General features: G+C 52.1%; 1 protein-coding gene across 2 annotated transcripts; it reads right to left on the bottom strand.

Annotated features, from left to right (window-relative positions):
* Positions 1 to 973: 973 nt before the first annotated feature.
* On the bottom strand, positions 974 to 22,640 carry arhgap5 (Rho GTPase activating protein 5). Of its 2 annotated transcripts, none has more exons than XM_061819935.1 (7): positions 22,229 to 22,640; positions 10,792 to 14,676; positions 8,831 to 8,975; positions 5,163 to 5,240; positions 3,883 to 4,014; positions 3,668 to 3,773; positions 974 to 3,094 (listed from the first exon to the last, which is right to left on the bottom strand). In XM_061819935.1, the coding sequence occupies exons 2-7, from the start codon at positions 14,518 to 14,520 to the stop codon at positions 2,782 to 2,784; spliced, it is 4,503 nt and encodes a 1,500-aa protein (XP_061675919.1). In that variant the 5' UTR covers positions 14,521 to 14,676; positions 22,229 to 22,640; the 3' UTR covers positions 974 to 2,781. The 2 variants fall into 2 exon arrangements, with proteins under 2 accessions (XP_061675919.1, XP_061675920.1); XM_061819936.1 differs by lacking the exon at positions 22,229 to 22,640 and adding an exon at positions 21,919 to 22,222.
* Between the last annotated feature and the right edge of the window lie 471 nt (positions 22,641 to 23,111).

The following is a 23,111-nucleotide window of genomic DNA, read 5'->3' as shown; positions in this document are numbered from 1 at the left end:
ACAGCTCCATCCTCAGCATCCTCCTACCAATATACTCACTCTCTCGCCTCTGAACATGTCCAAACCATCGAAGTCTGCTCTCTCGAATCTTGTCCCCAAAACATCCAGCTTTGGCCGTCCCTCGAATGAGCTCATTTCTAATCCTATCCGAGCGAGAACCTCAGCATCTTCATTTCTGTCACCTCCGGTTCTGCTTCCTGTCCACCGTCTCTAATCCGTCCATCATGGCCGGCCTCTTCACTGTTTTTGTAAACTTTGCCCTTCATCCTAGCGGCGACTCTTCTGTCACATAACACACCAGACACCTTTCGCCAGCTGTTCCAACCCCCGCTTGGAACCGTTTCTTCACTTCCTGACCGCGCTCTCCATTGCTCTGTATTGTTGACCCCAAGTATTTGAAGTCGTCCACCCTCGCTATCTCTTCTCCCCGTAGCCTCACTCTTCCCCCTCCACTTTTCTCATTCACGCATGTTTTACTTTGGCTAATCTTCATTCCTCTCCTTTCCAGTGCATGTCTCCATCTTTCCAATTGTTCCTCTGCGTGCTCCCTGCTTTCACTGCATATGACAATATCATCTGCGAACATCACGGTCCAAGGGGATTCCAGTCTAACCTCATCTGTCAGCCTATCCATTACCGCTGATGCAGTCCCACCTCCACCTTCAATTCCTCTGTCACACCTAAGGCACACCTCACCATTCTTCTGCTGCCATCATACGTGTCCTGTACTATTTTAACATACTTCTCTGCCACACCAGACTTACGCATGCAGTACCACAGTTCCTCTCTTGGTACTCTGTCATAGGCTTTCTCTAGATCCACAAAGACGCAATGTAGCTCCTTCTGACCTTCTCTGTACTTTTCCACGAGCATCCTCAAGGCAAATAATGCATCTGTGGTACATACATACATACATATATATATAAATACACACACATACGCATGTATTAAACGGAGGGGCAACACACAAAAGTGAAATTATGACAGAAAAGAAAGTTTATTTGGAAACAAGATCAACGGTTTTTTTTTGTTTTTTTCCAGTTTCCAGTCGTTTGCTTCCTGGATTCAAATTCAAAGCGGAGCAGATTCGGATTTCTTATTTTGCCTTTGCCACTCAGCAAGGCGTGCCAAACTCAACGTTTTCTTCTTTGCGTCCCTTTTTCTCCGTTTTGCCAGAAAACAGTCACGCTCGCAGCCTCCCAGACGGGCGTCCTCGTTTTCGGACCCTCTTTGTGTTCGTCTGGCAATTTCAAATTTCATTTGCTTTTTAATGTCATTTATTTTCAAATCAATTGCTACATTTTCCCGCAACTTGCATTTTTTCCCACTCCATTAATTCATTCGTCGGATCAAACCGGCACAATTGCAAAGAAAAACACAAAAACAAAAAAAGTAGTGAAAGTTTTTGTATCAGGCGCTAGCAGCTTGTTAGCATCACGCTAACACGTCCATACGACGTGAGGCGGACGTCGAGGAGACGAGGACGCGCGTCTGGATCGGCTCGGGTACGCGCACACTCACACGTGGATGCAAAACTAAACTTTCGTCCTTCCGTCACTTACTCAAAACACTTTTCACATTTGCTTGTCTCTTTCTTCAAACCAAAACATTCCCGTTCACGTTTCGTTTTTCGTTCTTCTTTGCGGACTTGAATGAAAACGACTTTTCCAACTTTTTTTTTTTCATCTTTCCCGGACGTGCTGCGTTCAAATGCAGTCGCTTCTTTTTTTTTTTTTTTCTTCCACAAATTCAATTTCAAGTCATGCAGACTGGCGCGTTTTCGAGTCCATCAGCAGCGTTTGCGCTGATAAATTCTCATATAATTAGATTTTTTTTTATAAACGTATTTCCTCTATTTAGGGAAAGGAAAAACAAACTATTGGACGTGGAGGCAAAAATATGAAATTATTCATAGTTGAATGTCAAAGGAAAAAAAGAAAAAGTTCCCCTTGAACTGAAAAACATTCCTGACAATAACGTGTGTTTTTTGTTTAATACACACACAAAAAAAAAAAACATGCACCAGAGGCCTGTAGCGGTTTGGCAGCTCATCCCTTTCTCGACTTAAGTTTCCCTCCAGAATCCGTAGACGGGGGTATAGAAATATATCAAAAAAAGAAAAGTCATCAAAAGCCACTGTGCTCTTCTTCTTCTTCTTCTTCTTCTCCTCGCTTATCGACAAGGGATGAGGATGAGGAAGATGAGGTTCCTGTGCTGAAATGTGGAAACGTCGAGGAAGACCCGGAGTCTCTTTTTTTTTTTTTTTTTTGGTACCTCGGGAAGGGGTCGGAGGTCACAAGACCCACAGTTGACCCTCCACCTCGTCGAGCGCCGACGACGTGAAAACGTCATCGCGGCGTGCCAAAGGAAAACGGTCCAAAAAGTGGCGTCGTGACGTCGCTCTCCACAAGGGGGCCGCCGGCCCCCCCCTTCATATTTTCAAGGCAAAACTCAACAAATGTTTTGTCTTATTCACACTGTTGGCTAAGACCAAAACGAACAAAAAAGGGCCACGGGACTGAATTTCATTTTTTGGGGGGGAGACGAGACGACGGCTCGCAATCCCTTTTCTACAATCAAGGCCCGTTTGACACGTGGTGTCCGTCAATCGTACGCGCGGCCTCAACTTCAACATCTGCTCGCGTAAAGCCAGCGGAAGAAAAGTAGCGCCCTGTCGCCAAGCGCGGTCAATGACTTGGGAATGTTTAGCGACTCGGAAGCCGCAAATGGAAAGAAGCCAAACGGGGTCCCTCCCTCCCTCCCTCCCTCCCTTTTGGCCGCTCAAACGAGGGGCTCGGGGGGCAGCGTGTGGCGGATCTGCTGCGGCTGCAGGGGCGGCGGCAGCTGCAGGGGCAGCAGCGCCTCCACCATGTCGTGGCAACGCTGCGGCGGGGGGCCGGGGGCGCCGTCGGGGACGTCGCCGCCGTGGAAGAAGAAGTCGCTCTGCACGATGAAGGCCTCCACCACGGCCTGGTTGAGCTTGGTGGTGGACAGCGTGTCTTTGTTCTCGAAGTCGGGCCGCATCAGCGTCGGCCAGAAGCAGATGGACAAATTGTCGGCCGTCATCAGCGTGCTTTTGCTGTGCTGGCTCACCCTGGAATTTTTGCACAAAAACAACACGTCCGTCGCCCTTGGTGAGCGCACATGCTTATACAATATTCTCCACCCCATCCGCGTCTCGTTTTTTGTCTTTTTGACAAGCCCCTCGGAGATGACCGTGGAGACGAGGAATATTTTGGGGAGGATTTGGCGTTTTGACCGGACTTTCTTGTAGTCCACCAATTCGACTCATCGGGTGAGGGAAGCGCGTCAAAAACTGGACTTGCCCGGGAAACTACACCGAGCCCAGCACCCTGGACACCCGCCGACGAGCGTCAGTCCGCCTCCTCAACCGCCACGGCACCGCCAAGCGGCCGAGGCTCCGGAAACGGCTGGCAGACCAATCGTGCAAAAGTCTCTCGTCCCGTCGTAACCTCAAAAGTCTTTGCCGTAACCTCCACGTGCAGAAATAATACGGCGTCTTTCCCAGTAAATTTCGGACGGCGGCGGCACGGTGCCGCTAATGGTTCGAGGGTCGGGCCCCCGGTCGTGAGGACCGGGGTTCGGCTTTTCCGACGTCGGCTTGTACTTTGTTTACATTTACACGACGCGTTTCAGTTTTGCTTACCTGTTGAGGTGCGTGATGATGTATTTGAAGACTTCATAGTTGACCGGGGGAAACTTCTTGACGATTTCCTTCAGGAGCTGCAGACGCTCCAAGTAGTCGGCCATTTCTGCCACACGCGGCGCACGCACGCACACAAAGGGCCACGATCAAATGGAGGACTTTGGAATATCGGCCCGAGCCTTCTACGGCGACGCCGGCGCCAGCCGGTTCCTTACTTGCGGCCTCCACCAGTTCCGGATGGAGGCTGTACGGGATGAGCGGCTCGGGCAGGTCGGCGAAGAACGCCTTCAGCGCTCCGGCCGCCGCGTTGACGGCCACGTCCAGCGCCACGAAGTCCACGCTCTGGTCTGAAGCGCACACAGAGACACAAAACTCATCAGAAAGACATTTTGCGGGCAGGGACAGGGGCCAAACCGGCCACGTTCAAATCCACTGCTCTGAAAAACAAAAATGAACCGGAAAGAGATCCCGGGGACCACCCGCGTCTCTCGGCTGGTCCGGGAATGCCTCGGGATCCTCCCGGAAGCGCTGGATGCAGTGGCCGAGGAAAGTGAAGTCTGGGTTTCCCAGCTGAAGCCACTGCCCCCGTGACCCGACCCGTAAAAAGCGGCAGAAGATGGATGGATGGATGGATGGATGGATGGATGGATCCATTTGCTGGAGCCGCTTGGAGATCTGGTTGCCTCGACCTTTAACGTGCTTGTCTAGAATTTTCTTTCTGATGTCCTGAGGCAATTTTCTCCTTAGTTCCGTGCGGTACTCGACATCAGCAAACAGCACAGCGATGACGAGAGCCCGACTGACTGCGTTCCTCGAAGGAACACGTCGCCACGGTCAAAGTACTTTCAATCTTTTATAGGGGTGCCATCATTTTGGTCCACGTGTCTGCCAGGTGGAACAATCGCGCTTTTCCACGAGAAGGAAGAAGTCACGCAAGCAACTTGTTGGCTTTCAGGAGACCAAACAGATTTGGTGAAGGTAAACTAGACTAACTAACTCGGAAATGGGCCCAGTCCGATGTTTGTCCATCTTGACATGTCAAATTTTGATCATCATACCGTCTGACAGGAAGTGCCCCACCTTGAGCTGTCACCTTGTCATGCGGGAGGGGTTTGCGTCCCCCAATGATCCTTGGGGCCTGGTCGCCGGGGCCATGGAAAACGGGCCCAAGTTGAGGGACCGGACAAAGCAGAGCCCCGGAGGTTGTGGGTGTCGCGGCTCTGTCACGCCGGACACGCCTCTGCCAAATCACCTCCGGATTGGCGGTACCCCTTTTGAGGAAAAGGGACCAGAGCGCGTGTACCCACTCCTCGGGGGTGCTGGAGAGGAGGCTCCGGCGGTAAGGGAAGGGAAGGGAAATGGGATCTCAGGAGCCGTGACAGTCGACCGCATCTCCGCCCTCGGCAGGGGAAAAGGAGGCCAGCTGTCACATTCCATCTCTTTGATGTGCCCACCCCTCTTGAACAACTGGAACCAATCGGCGTGATCGCGTTACCTTGATCGAACTGCTTCTGGATGTTGTCCTGGTCCGTCTTATTGCCACTGACGCGGTACAAGCCTTCGGTGGTCAAACCTGACAACAGACAAACAAAGTCGCCGTCACGTCCGAGTCACCAAGGGCACACGCAACCGGGTATCAGCGTTCACTTCCTGACCGCAATGTTTTTCTGCGACGACACGCTTTTGTGTGAGCTGCTACGTCAGGCGCTCAGCCACATTCGACATTTTATGACCGCTTCACTCGTTGAACAATTTCACTTGGTGCATTTTTTGACGGATCAACAAGAACAATTCATGTCAAAATAATCCCGTGTCAAATCTAAAAACAATAATTCACGTTTGGGTGGCGGGAGCGACTATGGTCGGGTGACCGACGGCTGGTGTTCAAAAAAAGATGTGGACGGCGCGCTGAAGTCCGGGTTGAAGCTTGAGCCCGGGTAGGCGCGGGGGGGTTTTGGCCGTGCAACGGAGACCCCGGACTGTTGAACAACTGCAGCAGTCCATCAAGCAAGAATAGGACAAGTCAAATGTTGATTGAATGTTGTGACACAGCGGTAAACACGGTTCCAGCCATCAAAGTCAAAGTGGGTGATTATGATCGCGTTGAACATGAATGTTCTTGTCTTTGTATTCAACCAATTATAGCTTGAACGCGGTTTGCAAATCATTGTATTCTGTTTATCACGACATCCAAACTTCAGTGGAATTGGCTTCCGATTTTGACTCGGTGCTCCTTCCTTTTTTCTCTCCCTCTCTTACCTCCTTTCCTATTCCGACATTTCGGGCCTTTCACAGCCCCACTCTTTGACTTGATCCCCCTTTTTTCTCGCCGCCGTCGGATGCGCGAGCGGAGATGACAAACGTCGAGGCGCCTCTCGGGTGCAGATTTCCCACAATCCTCGGCTGAGAAATAAGCCTTGTTCGGTTGCCGTCCGGAAGTCTTTCCGCAGTCAAAGAAGCAGCGGAGCGCCTCAGAGCGCACCCATGCCGGCCAGCCAGTCCGTCGCCGCCGCCCCCCCCCCCCCCCCCCCCCACACACACACACACACCGAAGGGGTCTCTGCACCTCGTGATAACCAACAAACTTTGCCGTCAGGGTTGCACGGGTGGCACTGCTAAGATCTTCCACGAGAGCGCGAGAGTCGGCGTGCTGACGTTCATGGCGGTCTCCTGACGCGCAAACGTGCCCGGAGGCCTTTGGGAACCATTTTTGAGATGAAATGCATTTAGCGGGCGTGTGGCTGTGACTTGAAAGCGAGCCTATCAGCAGCTTTCTGTTTAAAAGGCTGCGGGGCAAAAGCGCCCCTCCGAGGAGGCAGCACTCCCGTCTTGAAAAGTGACCGACCTGAAAAACGAGAACTCCAGTGTCGATAGCTCCCGTAATATGTGCACTATTTTGACAATGTGATGTTCAATCCTCCCTCATTTAACAGCATTTTGAGACAAGTGCGAACTTTCAGCTGCCGTTTTCACGAGCCACACGATCTACGTGGCCGGACGTGACGTGAACCGTGCCCTTCCAAACGCTGGATTACACTATTAGGCCCAGCGCTTCATCCTCAGATCTGATGAAGAAATGGCAGCATCGGTCGACGTCGCCGCCACGCCGTCGAGTCGCTGAGAATTGTGCCGGGAGTGCGAGACGCCGACGTGCCGGACTGCCACGACGACCTCGCGGACTGCGCTGACAGTAATAGTAATTAAAAACTAAACCAAAAAAAAAAACGACAAAATCCACCCATTCTTGCTTTTTGCTCCAAACATTTTGGGTTGGTTCAAACCATTTATCACGACCAGAATAAAAAGAGAAGCGCGTCCTGATTTGCGGAGGCTTCCCGATAAAATGATGGGCTCTGTGCCAGAAACAACGTTTGAATTGCAATACTTAGTCAATTCTATGATGGATATTCGGGGTCGGTTCCGGTTCCGCCTCCGCCTGGGCCACCGTGCTTGATTTCTGTCAGGTCAGCAAAGCGTCACGCGGCATCGCCACCGCGGCGGAGTTTCGCTCACCTAAATGAGGCCGAAAATCACATTTCGGCGTCGTGAGCGCTTCCTGCCTCGGAGGCGCTCACGACGGCGAAATGTCATCAAGTCACTTTGGAAATGGACCACTTTTAAAGGGGCATTGCTCAGCCGGTTGACTGCCTCGTCTCACTAAAGTCATCTGCCCATAATTCAAGAAATACATACACATCGAAATGAAAATCACCAGCTTTTCGTTTCAAGGTCACATTTCAAATAACATTCAACTGGGAGTAACAAAAAACAGAGGAGACGAGCACGCTCGGATGTATAATCTTCATGTCAATAATCTCAAAACTTGACAGGTTAGGCTCGGAAAACGTGCCTTGAAAATGTGAATATAAAATAACACGACAGGGTGATTTCCCGTTTGTCGGGTTTCGCCCACAAAAAGCTGGAGGCTCGCGGGGTGCGCTCGGGTCAGCTACAAGAAGGAGCCACGCGATATTCGTCGAGGCGCCGGGAGCCATCAAATATGTCCCGCGCCACCGGGGCAGATTACGCCGCTGCCACGGCAACCGGGATGTAAAGAAGCTGTGGAAGGTTTGCGGCATAAACGTGAATATGTAAATACGGCGGGCGCTCAGATGGCATGCCAACAACAATTCCTCAGAGCCAAAGACGGTTTTTGGATCGTCACAAGGACTTTTCGGGATGGGAAATTAAGGACGAAAAAAAAACGCTGACGCGATCACAGAGGAAAAAGGCAATCTCGGCCGTCAGAAAAAGAGAAGACGGGAACCAATGCGGGACTCCCCGCGACGGCATTTTCCGTCCCGGTCTCGACGGCGACACGCCAAAAGCGGCTACCGCGGTTCCTCGAGATCCAAGTGACACCACGAGCGGGACTTTTGTCCTCGTCTGTGACAGCTTTCTTTACGGCTCCGAGTCGTGGAACAAAAATGCCTTGCTCGCCGGTTGCTAACGCTAATTAGCATTCATGTTGCGGCGCTTTAACCCTTGAAGTAACGGACTGAACGCAGACGCGCAGACAGACAAGTTAGCGTTAAAACTGGCGTCACGTCACAAGGACAACGTTTTGGCGAACAGGAAAATGTCGACTTTTTGTCACGATTAATTTACTATTGTAAGTAAGTAAGTAAGTAAGTTTCTTTCGGCTTGTCCCTTTCGGGGTGTCATCTCGGGTGACACGCACACATATGTTTGGCACAAATTTTTTACGCCGGATGCCCTTCCTGACGCAACCCTTCTCAGGGAGTGGAGGCGCGGCCCCGGTGGGATACGAACCCACAACCCCTGGTTTGGTATTGTACTTGTACTAAAACAAAATAATTCAAATCGGACGATCCTATGAGACAAATAATAATCACAACACTTGAAATACTTTTGGAGGAAAAAGTCATCAAATCCACGACTTGATTTTGACCCGAGTCTCGTTCACGCCCCAGTTTAGACGCTTAGCGTTATGTGTTAAAAAGTCTGCTTATTGTGTACTAAAAGTATGCTAACTGCTGACGGTTGTGGTCAAACTATCATCTTCTTCGTGGCTATTGGCTGATCTCTGTTATCACGCTACCATGCTTGAGCGTCAACGCGTTCAGAAGGCACGTCACGGAAATTTCCGTTTGCACGCGAAACCAAAAGGAGATCGAAAGAAAGAAAAGGACGAGTCCCCACCGGTGCGCTCGATGTAGTCCACACACTTCTCCACGAAGACCGGCACGGCTTGATCGGGTCCCACCAGGCTGTGCAGCGGCACGCCGAAGTAGTTGCTCTCCCACGTTCTTCGGGTGGGCGGGTACAGCGGCTTCGAAGGTTTGGCCTGAAATAAACAGAAAGAAAAACAACGTCAGGGGGCAAAGACGCAAACGAAACGCCAGTTTTATGTTTTCATCGATAACAACGTCCTGCTCGTCTTTTTTTTGTGATGAATATGATCCCGTCTGACTCGCATGGCACTTTTAATGAGGCTCAACCATTTGTGGATTTTTGAGAGTCGACTGTAAAATGTTTAGCAACTTTTTTTCTCTCATCTCCAAATGAGCCAGCCCGTTTCTCCCTTTCAGAACTCGAACGTAGCGCTTAGAACCACGACGATGATGAAGTTTAAAAAGAGCAAAGGATGAAGGCGAGGGAAGGAATGAAAAGATCTCAAGCAGACACGGAATGTGGGACAAAAGAATAAAAACAGGACGAGGGAGAAAAAAAAAAAAAAAAAAAAAAGCAAAACTACGGAGCTGAAAGGAGGACGACGGGGAGAAAAGCGCATCAAAGGCAAAGAAGAAAAGAGCGGACGGAATCCTCGAGGAGGAGGAGGAGGAGGAGGAGGAGGAGGAAGGCAGATCACACGTCAGCTTGGCGGGCGCCATCAAGGAAGCCACGACAACTGAGACCTTCCTCTCCCGTAATGCTTTGCTACTCTCTGCTCGGCGACCGGCGGTGGGTGTTTTCGGGGGCGGAGCCGTCATCTCGCCGCGTCGGGATTTGGCCGACGGCAACGCGTTTGCTCGCGTTCAAAGCACAATCTGCCTTTCTCTTGACTTTGGACTAAACTTCAGCTGGGTGTGGCTTAAAGCCTTTTTTTTTTTTTTTTTTTTTTCTTGACGGACTGTTTTCGAAAATGTTCCCGTGACGTTCCCCGCCTCATTCCGCAGTCCTTAAAGGGCATCGCGACGAGGTGAAGTGGAACCACAACGTGACCCCGACAAAAACGCGGCTTTCGCATTCCATTGGCTGTCGGCATAAAGCGCTCATCCATCACCTTTCAAGTGAAGCGGCCAAAGCGCGGCTCGTAACTCGAACGCCGGGCTGCGGTTTTTTTTCGGGCAACTTTGATGTGAGGGGATTTTGCAGTTCCAAGAGAGGGCAACTTCCAATCAACGACAGATCAAGGGGCACCGCGAGGGGACGTTTCGGAGCGTGGCCAGGGTGTCCCTCGCCCACAATGGCGTTCATTCACGACGGCCGTGCGGCGCTGGCGGCAGTTTGTCCGACCATTTGCACGCTAATAAATGATTGGTCACGCTGCCGAGTCACGTCACACAAAGGGCAAACGGCAGCGCCCGCACGTGGTTTTCTTTTTTTTTTAACCCACTTACGTGTGTGTTACGTGACAAGTTTCAACAGGCTAAGAAAATAAATGAGCGAGTGGTCGCTTCAGCTGAAGCGTAGGGGAGGTCTCCTGGTCTGGAGAAGTCTCCAATAACAATGCAAAAAACGCCAACCCAAAAAGCGAGTGAACGCTATGCTGCCAGCACGACCAGTGGCTCTTACGTCTGCCGTTTCGTTTTCATCCAAGAACGTCAGTCGTGACACGAATATAAGAACTGGACATCTTGGGAAGTTGACGGAAAAACGCCGGCGTGTCTCTTAAGACCGAGCTCTGGCGTCAGCCGACGGTGGCGTGGGCACTTTGGACCCTCGCAAGTCTCGGGCGCGGCCCCATGACGTCAACACGTGAACGGCATCGTCAAGATGACGACGAGGACCCGGTTCGAGTATCAATTCAAAGCGAACCGTGAAATTTGCTGCTCCACCGATACGCTTTACCGGACCCGCCTTAGCTCGATCCCAAATTCCTGTTGCTTTCGTCCCATCTCAGCGTAAACCACAGCCGAGAAAACAAAGACCAGACGCACCTTCTTGGGTTCCTTTGGAGTCTTGGCCGTCTTCTTCTTCTTCATCTTCTTGTCTTCCTGCTCGGGGTCGGAGGTGATGGCGGGGTTGTCGATGCCGCCCTTCCAGGGGTCGGCAGGGGACAGGAGCGGGTCCTCCTCGCCGCCCCGGTGGGTCCTCCCCTTCTTCTTCTTATTCTGCGTGGCGGGGCCCGTCTCCTCGCCGTCGCTGTCCGAGTGGAAGCGTCGTTGGTAGGCCTTGGTCTTGCTGAAGAGGATTTTGGAGCGGTGTTTGTACTTGGAGGGCCGACGTCCGGTCTGAGACTTGCGCTCGTATCCGTTGGCGTCCTCTCCTCCCCCGTGCGGGCCGAACGAGTTTCGGATCTTAACGGGGCGGCCGTGCCCGTCGTCGGGCTCGGCGTAAATGTCGTTGGCGTGGAAGCCCCTGGCCCTCAGCAGGGCGTCAGCGGGTTCCGCGTAGTTGTCCGAAGCCTCCGCCGCGTCATTCGCGTGCGTGGCGGGTCCGCGTGGCGGACGGCGGTTGCTTCGCATCCCGGCTTCGATGGTTTTCAGCAAGTTGGGATCCAACTTTTTCACGTGGGGCTTGGATAAAGCCGGCTTGGGCCGAACGGGCGGAGGCACTTTGTGGTTGCGTTCGTGGTCGCCCGTGGGCGTGCTGTGGACCGGGTATTCGTTGCCCTCCAGGTCGATACGGTACTTGGTGCGCTCGCTGGGCGTGGGAAGAAGCTGGACGTCGTCGCCTATGGGACTGTACGGAGGGGGGGCTTCGTTGTCGTCGTCGGACTCCGGATAGTACGCGTTGAAGGCCGGAGAGTGGCTCTGCGGCGAGGTCTGGGAGACCTCTTCGCCGGCCCCGGTGGTGCTCTCCCTCGACGAGCTGTCAAACAAGAAGGAGCTCTCAATATTGGGTTTCTTCTCCAGCACTTCGTTGAAGAAGGGTGTAAAAACCTCCGTCTGCCGGTGGTACTGCGACAGCGAGTAGAGCGCCGTAAACTTGGCGGCGATCTCTGTGGCGATGTGCTCGCCTTCGGTCATCAGCTCCTTGATGGCGTCATTTTCAAAGAAGTCCGCCTGGCTGTCGGTGACGGCCACCATCTGGACCGGGATGACGTCTTGGACCTCTGCCAGGAAGGCACGCAGCGTGGCCATGGACGCCTTGCGCTTGGCCGAGTAGACCAAGATGTAGCCGTGCACCAGCTCGTCCTTGCGGACGCCGATGGCCGAGTGGTAAGAGAGGACGGTGACCTGAATCCTCCTCCTGCAGTCCCCGATAATCTTGTCCAGGAGCAGCGTGTTGGGCTGGCCCGGCTGCCCCGCGCCGCAGCAGTGCGACTCCAGAAAGGGAGAGAGAATGAGTTCGATGCCGAAGGGGTCCCAGCACATGGCGCACATGACGATCCGGAGGTCAGCCTCCGACATGTCTTTGATAGAGGGCAGCGGCGCCAGGACGTCAAAGTTCTGCTTGAGGCCGTCCAGAACCGCTCGGAGGCCCTGCTTGATCTGGAACTCCGTGAACTTGCGCGGAAAGGCGCCGGGGGGGATGTCCACGAAGGTGCACTGGAGCTTATTGGCCAGCTGCTGGCCCTGGTGCCGCAGGATGGGCGTGTTCTTGCACACGGTGTCCCGCTGATTGGCCAGGATGAGGATAAACGGGAGAGGAGGAGCAAACTTCTCTCTCCTGCTCTGGGCGATCTCCGCACGGATCCTGCCGACGCAATCCCCGACGCAGTTGAGGGACTCGATGGAGTTGAAAACGCAGAAGCAGCCGTGCGGCTTGAACGTGGACAGCCAGGTGTGGCTGAAGAGCAACGTGGAGTTGACGTCCACGGGCAGAAGCTCCATTTCGTAAATTTTGCCGTCGAGGGCGTACTCGTCGTCCGTGGACTGGGCTCGAATCTCGTTGGCGAGCTCCTGCGAGAGGCCCTCCCTTCCCAGGAGGCAGAGGTTGATCTTGTCTACGTTGGCAACGTTGTAGTAGAGGGTGGAGCGGCCGTGGTCCAGCTGAACCAGTCTTTTGGCGAGAACCTGCTCGGCTTTCAGGTCCACGCAGTTGTGCCCGCTCAGGCAGGTTTCCTTGGTGGGGTGGTAAACGAAACCGATGTGCTTGAAGAGCAGAGACTCTCGGTCGGGGGCCAGTTTCTGGAGCGCCCGGTACCTGGGCTCCTCGTTGAGCACGCTGTGGATCTCGCTCATCTTGTCGCAACTCGGCGTGGCGTTCAGATCCAAGTCGTAGAAGAGCTCGGCGTGCTCAAAGAGCATTTCCTGGAAGTCTTCTTTGGCCCGCTCGACTATCTCCTGCTGGTGTCGACAGTAAACGTCCCTCCTGTCGGATTCCGTGATGAACTTGAAGGCTTCATCCTCCATCACGAAGCACATGACTTCCTCCCAAGGCTGCCCGGCGCTGATAAAGTGAACCCTGTCCAACGTCTTCTTGAACCTCTCCTTCATGTCGAGCCTCCTCTTCTCTGACAGCAGGTGCTGGACGTGGTTGCGGTAGATCCTCTCGCCGTCGGGTGTGCTCAGGAGGTCGAAAGGTATCCGCCGGTCGCTGTGGTCGACGTGGTCCGACTCGTCCCACGGCGTTTGCTCCAGTACCACGAACCAGCACTGGAAATCGGAGCGGTTGCGGATGATGCTTTGTGCCTCGGCCCACGTCAAGTGCTCCACCTCGTCCAGGCGACTTAGGAGGTTGTTGAGGGTCTTGGGCAGAGTGGTGAGGTACTCCTCTCGCCTCCTCTTGATGTGCTCTTGTTTCAGCTGTGCAATGTGCTTTGTGAACATGCTCTTGGCCTTCCTGGAGCCCTCCAAGGTGATGAACTCCTCATAGTCGGGGTTGCCCTTTGCGTTGCTGACCACGCCTTTCCACGTGGTATGGTAATCTCGGACCATCTGCCCCATGAGTTTCTCAAATCTTTCCGTCACCGAGGCAATGAGCTGCCTCTGGACTTTATCGGCCTCCGAGTACGGCACGAGTTTTGGCTTGCCCCTGGCTTTGTCCATCTGCTGAACCAGAGCGTTGAAGCAGAGCTCCACATTGACGTTGGCGCGTGCCGACGTCTCGACGAGGAGCAAGTTCTTCTTGCCGGCCACGAAAGTGTAAAGGTCCCTCAGGTGCTGATCGACAAACTCATCGCATTTGGTGGCAGCGACCACAGTAGGTTTCTTGGACTTGGCGATTTGAGAGTAGAGGCCGTTGACAAACTTCATTTGGTCATCAAATTTCCGGTTGCAGCCCTTGCTGACGTCCACGCAGAGCACGAAGCCGTCGATGTTCAGCTTTCCGTCCGGCATCTGCTTCTGGTCAAAGTCCTGCTCCAGGCCCAGCTGGTCCGTGCAGATGTACATGAGCTTCTCGGCAGACTGGAGCTTGGCGGTCGCCGCCCGTTTGCTGTACTGCTGCATGTTGGTGCTCCGGTGCGCCTGAAACGTCTGATCGTCAATGAACTCCGTCTGCTCGATGACCTGGATCTTACAGTCGAGTCCTTCGTCACCCCTGTGGGGGACGTCGCCCCAGTACAGAAAGTGGTCATTGTTCACCACGCGCCCCCCAAAGTCGATTGTGCTCAAAACGGACGTGTGCTCCGAGTAGTAGTCGTCGGCGTCCGGACGCACGTATCTGTTGCAGAGGCACGACTTGCCCACGCCGCTGTTTCCCTTGTCCTTTTCCGCCCCGGAGAGGCCGACCACGCTGACGGCGAATGTCGGGGGCCGCGCATCCTTGTTCTTGGCCATTATATCCTGCGGCTCATCGCTGGGTCGCTCTCTGCCGGGAAATCATTCGGGGTATTATTCCTGTCAGCGCCACGCCGGCGGGTTCATCTTCGGCCTCCCCCGTCAGACCTATGTGCAGCTGGCGGACTGCGGCCGGCTCCTCCTCTTATCACCTGCCTGCAAGACACGCAATTACAGACAGATTAACGCACGCACGCTTTACGCGGCTACAATTAGCCGCTTGTTCCTCAAACCTCTGAGACCCGAGCGACAAGTTGGTTACATTCATTTCCAATTGAGCTCCATTATTAGCCCCCAAAAAAGGGTTATTAGGCTAACACTTCAGAAGCAACAAAACTTTCAATCATATCACATGTGAAGTAAGACGCCATTTACAATGACTGTTTTAAAAAAAAAAAAAAAAAAACTCTTTCACCTTGTTTAAGAGTCTAGCCACCTTTTCTTTTCACAAAACTACTGCCACCACTCCCGGGATCAATTAAGTTCTCTCTCGAACCATTCAAGATCAGGTTGGGCAACCAATTGATGAATTCAAATCAATTAAAGAGACCACATCAGAGCAAAGCTCGCTTACAAAAACAGTCAACAAAGTGTCAACTTGCAACAATTTTCCCCAGAAGGCAACGGACCTTTCCGACCTGTCAATCACTGGTACGATAACAGCCAATCAGATAGCCGCATTGTCTGGACCCCAGGCTCGACACGCCCCTCCCGCCATGTTGTCCCACATGCAGTGCCGGTTGTCAGTAGCGTGCGCTTGGAAAAGTTCACGTTACGAGCAAAATGCTCCTCAGATGTGTTTGGGGAATGTGCAATTCTGATGAAGGATATCCCGCTAGGTGGATTCATTTTCCAAAGCCTAAAACAGTCTACGGTGGATTACGGATGCAGGCTGGGCGAAGTGCGCGCGTGCAACTAAATGTGGACAATATCAACAACCGCAAGGCCGGATGTTCCGAGGTAAGATGGGGAGGGAGAAGTATCTTCTCAGAGTTTGATTGAATCATGATCAGTGCGGGAGAACAACTTTGACTTGGCGACCCGCCGAATGAAGCGTGTCAAGTTTTATGCCGCAGACTCGGGTTAGTGCGCCACGTCATGCGAGAGAAATGTCCATTTGCCTATTTGGATCACATGGGACCTTTAAGACCGAGAACTGGCTTCCATTACCAGCCCAGTCACTCACTTGCAAAGACTCCAACGATATTACTGGTGATCCATCCGAGTACAAAGTACTCACCCTGCTTTACATGCGCAGTACGATTCCATCATTTTGATCCCTTTGGATTTCAAGATGAAGTTTGTGAGGCGTCAAACTTTTTTGCCATCGACCGCTAACATTTCTCTGCAACTCTGAAATTGGGTCCTGCTCCTTCCAAAAATCATAATTCTGTGTACAGATCCTTGCGTGAAATAGTTGAGACCTCTCTGGGACGAGTCCGACGCATTTGGCAAAAAAAAAACACCCCGATATCATCTGGAATACGCGATAAGAGAATCGACTTCAAACCTGTTCTGTTCGGTCGCCGTTTCGGAAGCTCGTGGGACGCGGCAACTGTAGCTAAGGGGGCGGAGCTCGAGATCGCCAGTCGGAAAGGTCCATCGGCATCAGACAACAAGACAACAGAAGCGGAATCGTTTCATTGTCGTTTGGTGGACGACGAGAAAGGAGGCCGCTGGATGCCAACCACCCAGTCAAATATTGCCAACTTCATTTTCCCCTCAAATACTGGATGCCACTCATTGTCCGCAGCGCTTATCCTCACACGGCGCCCATTCCGGACTACACGCCGAACTGGTCCGCAGCCAACCGTGGGGCGCAATCGACAAACAATCATTCACACCGAGAGGCAATTTAGAATCTTCAACGAATGCGTGTTTTGGGGAGGTGGGAGGAAAACGGACCGCCCGGAGGAAAGCCGCCACGCGGGCACGGGGAGAACGTGCAAACTCCACGCAGGCGGGGCCGGATATTTGGAGCCGTGAGGCGGGCGCTCGCTGCGCCGCCGCAACGACGGTGGATCTTTCAGATGGATAATGATCCAAAACACCCTGACAAAGAAACCAAAAATTGGCTCGACGAAGGCGTATCAGAAGGCAAAGAGAGTGACTCGCCGTCGTCAAGGTCGCACAAGCTCAAAATGGCAGGCAAGTGCAGCCTTTTGACAGCCGCTGACCTGGAAAAGATTTGCTGGGCTGTGAAAGAGAGACAATCCACAAGGGAGCAACAAACCTTCACGCCACGCAAAACGGCGTCACTTGCATCCGTCCGGCTCGGCCGATCAAAGTGCGCAAATTGAGGAAAGCGGCCTTCCGGCCGGGGGTGGCCCGGGCCTCTTCCAAGCGCCACTGCCTGGTATGGCTGGAAAAGCCCCCCGAAAACAACCCTGACACCTTTGAATCATTCAAAATGTCAAATGGTCCATGGCTCCGCCGTTGGGCAAGACAGGTGTCAAACCCGAGGCCCGTGGGCCAAATGGAAATGCATTTGCCGCCGCCACTCCACGTATTACGCACTTGTTGGGTTCATTTGCTCAACCTTGGCCCGTGGCTTTGTTCGGCCCACTGTGACTTTGAGTTCGACGCCCCTCCTGTTCTACAATCTACCCCCAAAAAAAAAAAAAAAAAAAACAAAATGCTTCAAGGCGCCGGTGGCTGGAATGGCGATTAAGCGCTCGTAAGCGGCCACGTCGGCACAAAACTTGGCCCGTCGGAAGAAAGAAAGTGTGGACGCTTTGAAGTCAAGTCATTGCTTCAATTGACGCCCCACAGCCTTGGACAGTTTCTGGTCTCTTTCCGTGGACTTTGGTCAAAACGTTCGGTCGCTCCTCGTATCATGAACAAACCATTTGATTTGGTTTCAAAAAGGATATTTTTGGACTCACCAACAAAATGTATTTTTCGGTTCACCGACTGGCCGTGATGATGACCTCAGATTAGGAACACATATATAAATTGACAGCTTTCTGAAGACCAATTATTATATTTGACAATTTTAACCCTTCATTTTATTTTCAAGGGACGACGGCGCAAAAATTCTCCAAATGCTCCCTCAGACGTGTGAAGTCCTCCATGAAAGCGGCAAGATTCGGTTTTGGTTTTATTTTCAAACGTCGGCTTTTATTTTGAAAACAAAAATGACGCTACAGACCATAATGGCAGATGAATCATAAATTAATCATAACCATCAATTTGAAATAATGTTCTGCTCTCAATGGGATGTAAATGAAAAATGTTTATTATCTAATTCATCGGAAAAAACAAATGAAAGATGAATCAATGATTCAAACAATTTTTTGTTGCCGCTATTTTGGCATTTGCTTTTTTGAACGTACTTTTTTTGCTTGTTCAAGCTGATATATTTCCGTCCACGTGCGCTCTGAATGAATGAATCCATAATTACCGTCAGGAAGGCGTTTACGCCGTGACGTGCGGTCCGGCAGCTTTGCAATGCAAAGCAAAGCTCGGTCGTCACGGCGATTGCCGCCGCTCGACGGCTAGCTCGCGCGCTTGGAGCGCTCGACGCCGTTAGCACACGTCGTCCCCCCCCCCCATGAAGATGAGTATTTGTTTCGTTCCTTCCATGGGCGTGTTGTTGACTTTGGCTTGACTCAGTCGCTAGCGTGTGCAAACACGTCACTAATTCGTTTTCTGGGGAAGCGACGCTTCCGAACGGGCCGGTCGGGAGCAGAGCAGCGAGAAAATGACGAACGCAAAATAATTTCACATTCCTCCAGTCCGCAGTGTTTGAGCCCATCCAGACATCTGTTTCGCATCTCGGGCGAGGAGGTCCGAGCCGTGCCGCCGTTCCCGCCTGCGGCTTCGAATTTACGTCGACGTAAAGGCGACGACGCGCATCTGTACGCCGACCTTAAATGTGGTGCCGTGGTTTGGAACGCGTTGGACTGTGTGCTCGGGCTTTCCACCAATCAGTGGAGACTCCAATCCAATCCAGTCCAGTCACTTTTTTGTCCAGAGTCGCCAAAGACCGCCACAAACTATTGTGACGTCCGTACGAGCCGATCATCAATTTCTCACTGGAGCCTTATTCTTAGCCAGCCCTGAACTGGTCGCCGGCCAATCGCAGGGCAGACGGAGACGAGACAACAGTCGCACTCGCAATTGCGCCGACGGGGCGATTTAGAGTCTCGGGTGAACGTGAGCGCGTTTTTGGGACGTGGGAGGAACATGCAAACTCCACGGGGGGGGTGATTTGAACCCCGGTCCTCAAAAGTGTGAGGCCAACGCTGTACAGCCGCGTCGCCGTGCCGCCATCTGTAATTTTTTTTTTTTTTTTTTGTGGATACATTTGAGTGAGCGTGTTTAGAGCAGGAAGGAAGCGACGGATATGCCTACATGAAAATAAAGCGGTTTTACGTGGCCTCATTTTGGCGTGTCGGGGGCGTTTCCCCGGTGTAACAATGTAAAAAGTAGAGAAGCGCACGTGCGGATTAGCTTCCCCATCGCCATATCGGTCACACGGATGGAGGCAGGCAGCTCGGAGAAAGGACTAAATGCCGTTAAGCTCTCAGCACGTCGCTCGGGACGGAAAACCTCGTCGAGTCAAAGCCGCTAGATTAGCGTGAAAACGAGCCTCGCGGCTTCCGGCGTTTTGCCCACCGGGGGAACCGCGCAGGAAGCGCCAAACGACGAAAGCAACGGATCAGCCGGTTTTCACCTTTTACCGCTGGATCCACTTGTTACTCTTATGACAAGACTCATGATTGTCCCTAATCTTTAATAAACTTTGGTTCACGCCTTCTTCTCGTTTCCTTCAAAATAATTGAACAAATCCATCCAAAGTTCCATCACTAGCTCTCCTCTCTGATTGGTCACAAGAATGGAAACGGGAAGAAGGGTCAGTTGGCGATATGAACCCTTGGGTCAAATTGACCATTTGGAAAAACGATGGTCAAACCCTGCTATGCTATTTTTGGATGACGACACACGTGGACCTGGCGCGGCTGCTTTCGAGCGCCTCGTTGTCGCCACTGACTCCACGCAGAGAAAGACGGCAAGGTTTTGGCTTTTAATCGTTAAGCCATCGCCGCACGAAGTCGCAAAGCAACCAAAAGGAGTGATTTGGGGATATCGTACACTTGTCGCACAGGACTGGCTCGCGACGCGTTATTACGTGTCCAGAGAGAAAATACTTGAACAGCCACACAGGGACCGGACCGCAAGCGGAAATGAACGCCTACATTGACAAAATGGCTTTAGGAGTTCACGGATTGCTAAAACCAGAACCTGCAAGGATTAAGATTACAATTGTTCTCAAGCACCTGCTTTGACTCGAGGACGTATACGGACTGCCGATAAAAACTACTCGCAGTCCTCCCGACCTTGCCGTTGACGGCTTTTGGGAAGGCGTTAACATCGGTCATGATTTCATCTTGGGGAATTACAATTTATACATCCCCCGTTGAAGGTTACAGTTTTGGGAGAATTCAAAATTCCTACTCTCGATTTTTTTTTTTTTTTTTTTTCCCTACAAAATGTTGAATTCCTGTTGCATTCATGCGGATGTTAATTAAGTTGAATTTCGGTCGACGTTACCAGTTCTCGCCCGACTTTCCAAAACAATTGCGCTTGGGTCATCCAAGGAAGACCAGCGCCACTGCGCGCATCCACGACGCCGAAGACAACCGGCCTTCACCGGTCGTCTGGAGAAGCCCAGCTGATCGACACGATTAGCTTTTGCGGCCACGTGAATAGACGATAACATGGGGGGGGGGGGGGGTGTCACGCAGCGCTTTTATTCCGAGTTGTGGGCCTTTTGAAGCACCCCCAGCAATTGTTCTGAAAAAGACTCAAAAGCTTCAAAGCATCCGACATCTAGCAAACAAAAGACGCTATAGCAACCCCTAAAGAACGCGAGACTGCAGCACCGGCGGTTTCCCCAGGACCGAAATCAAAGTCCGGAAATTCTGTACGATCCTTCAAAAGTTTTGGTCATTCTTAGCAAATAATGTCTCAATGGTCATTACAATTCTAAAATATGCAGACGCTCTCAAAAAGGCATTGCTGATTAAGACAACGAATAACTGCAAATTGTATTCAATCCTGTGTAGTAGGGTTTCTTTAAAAGCTTTGAGCGTGACTTCAAAGGTGTACTAAAAATCCCAAACAGGATTTGCGATCTTTGAAAATCGTTATCATTGTGTGGGAATTCAGAAGCATTGTTTTTGTTGCTTTAAAGATAAAGGTTTATCATTCGGGTGGTTTCTTGTGATTTGTACTTGCCAAAATATTGTCACTTTCCAAACCCCATTCTCCTCCTCAATGATGCATTTTGATACAGCTCGTCGGGCGCCGAAGCACACGGAGCTCTCGAAGCTGTCATCGGCTCAGAATGGGTTAAAACGCCAAGAGCCACTGAGAAGCTTTGAAACATTTTCAAGCCAACCGGCGTCGACGGTCCAAGCTTCAAACGTCGTCGCTCACGTGACGCTGGCGTTTGCGATCCCTTCCCTTCAGGAAGTACGACGCAAGCTTCAAGGCCTCGCCATCTTTTGCCCATTATTCTTATTATTCATTCCCCAAAACATCACCCAGCGTTTGCTTCCACTCCTCTGATGTTAATTTCTGCACTAAATATTCAGGTCCCTGTACGGAGGGAGATCATTTTTTTTAAACCTTTATGATCTGCCGGACAGCAAATGCAGCACGGTGGCTTTAACGGGGACAGCAAAGAAAAAAGCGGCAACTTGTCCTTGAAGAGCCACCAAAGCTCACGTTTGACTTTCTGAACGTGGCTCACTGTAGGGGTCGCGCAACGAATGGCATGAAAAACATTTCAAGTTTATTTTACACAACGTTCACGAATTTTCTTCTCAGGTTAACGTTGCGAGTCCACCGCGGGGCTCAAACGGAGACCAAGCCAGTCGATTATTATTTTCCGCATTTTAGCAAGCTTTCCGACGAGGGCCTTTTGAAAATGGGATCAAGCCCAGCAAAGGTAAGAACGTTTGATAGAAATCAGGTTAGGAAATTGGTCCATTTTCAAGGAAAGATGAGACTTATTTCCAGAGAACTGACTTTTATCTGTCGGACTTGACAGTCTCATGTAAATCAACGACTCTTTGACACACCCACCTCGAAAGAGTACCAGTTACAGTACCAGTGTCGGTGTCAGTAGCAGTAGCAGTACACGCGGAAAATCAAATCAAAGTCAAGTGTGGGCGCAAAATGGCAAATAGTCGTCGCCGGGTCGGCCGCATTTGTGCCGGGCCGGGGCCGAGCGACTTAACGCGGCCGGCGAGAGACTCGCGGAGCCACTTCGGGGAGTTGCTCAACTCGAGCCGCCGCTAATGCGTCAAAGCCCCCCCAGGACGGAAGGACGGACGGACGACGGGCTTTCGTGTGCTCTCGGGCGCTTCAGCTGGTTGCCGAGCTCACCAGTGTCGCTTTGGGCCGGAGGGAGGACGTTTTGCCTTCTTTACCGACGAGCTGGCAAGCCGTTAGCCTCGTTAGCTTAGCCCGGGGGCGCAGCACTTTCGGTTACTTTGGCCGCCGACCGACGGACGAACGGACGGACGGACGCCTTTTGGCTTCTCTTCGGCTCCTCTCGTCTCGGTTCTGTTCGAGCCAAGGCCGCGCTACCCGTCCGGACGAGAGGCGAGGCGAGAAGAGGCTAGGCTAGGCTAGGCGAGCTAAGAAAGCCTTCATCCCGGGCAGGCAGCCCGGAGACGTTCCTGTCCGTACCCACCTAGGAAGAACAACAACATGGTCGCTCCCACGTCCTCGCAGAAAGATCCAAAGCGTCTCCGCGTTCCAAAGGGCAGATGTGGGGGTCCAATTACACACACACACACACAAAAATATTAATAATAACGATGATAAATAAAAAGTCAGTCAAAATCCTCCGCGTTAACGTCCTCAATCCAATCAATCCTCGTCCGGCGATGTCCTCGGGTCGCTGACTGTGCTCGCGAGGTCGCTAGCTCGGCTGGCTGGGCCGGGCTGGGCTGGGAACGAGAATGGGGAGGAGACTCGCTCAGGAATGAGGAGACGACGACGACGACGACGACGACCACGGACCGAGGGAGGGAAGGAGGAATGTGCGCGTCATTCAGCCTCTCGATGCGCAGTAATGGCGACGTGGGCTCTCTCTCTCTCTCTCTCTCTCTCTCTCTCTCTCTCTCTCTCTCTCTCTCTCTCTCTCTCTCTCTCTCTCTCTCTCTCTCTCTCTCTCTCTCTCTCTCTCTCTCCTCTCTCTCTCTCTCTCTCTCTCTCTCTCTCCTCTCTCTCTCTCTCTCTCTCTCTCTCTCTCTCTCTCTCTCTCTGTCTTAACAATTTTAGCGCAGAATTTATATAAATATATAAAAACAAAAAAAAAAACTCATCCCCCTGACAGACAGGAAATCAGACTAAACTTTTCCTGGACTGTCAATCATTTCTATTTGCTTAATGCCAAACTTTTCTTTCTTTCATAGACCAAGTCAGCGGGTTAGCACATCTGCCTGACAGGTGAGAGGTTGCCAGTTAAAATCCAGCCCCGCTTGTGCCCGCGTGCCCCCCCCCCCCCATGGACTCAGCGTTCCTCCCACATCCCAGCAATGGGCCGTAAGTGCGGATTCAGGGTCAAACGG

This window comes from Syngnathoides biaculeatus, chromosome 5, assembly GCF_019802595.1.
Source record: "Syngnathoides biaculeatus isolate LvHL_M chromosome 5, ASM1980259v1, whole genome shotgun sequence".
NCBI lineage: Eukaryota > Metazoa > Chordata > Actinopteri > Syngnathiformes > Syngnathidae > Syngnathoides > Syngnathoides biaculeatus.
The sequence above is the reverse complement of the archived record's forward strand: the minus strand, read 5'-3'. Positions and strand labels throughout refer to the sequence as shown.

What these genes read in the sequence shown, in the direction of transcription:
- arhgap5 (XM_061819935.1), bottom strand. Translation starts at nt 14,520, where the DNA reads ATGGCCAAGAACAAGGATGCGCGGCCCCCGACATTCGCCGTCAGCGTG. An exon ending in GGACTACATCGAGCGCACCG is followed by an intron (nt 5,241 to 8,830) that starts GTGGGGACTCGT and finishes GTCTGTTGTCAG; the next exon opens with GTTTGACCACCGAAGGCTTG. An exon ending in CCAGAAGCAGTTCGATCAAG is followed by an intron (nt 4,015 to 5,162) that starts GTAACGCGATCA and finishes TGTGCGCTTCAG; the next exon opens with ACCAGAGCGTGGACTTCGTG.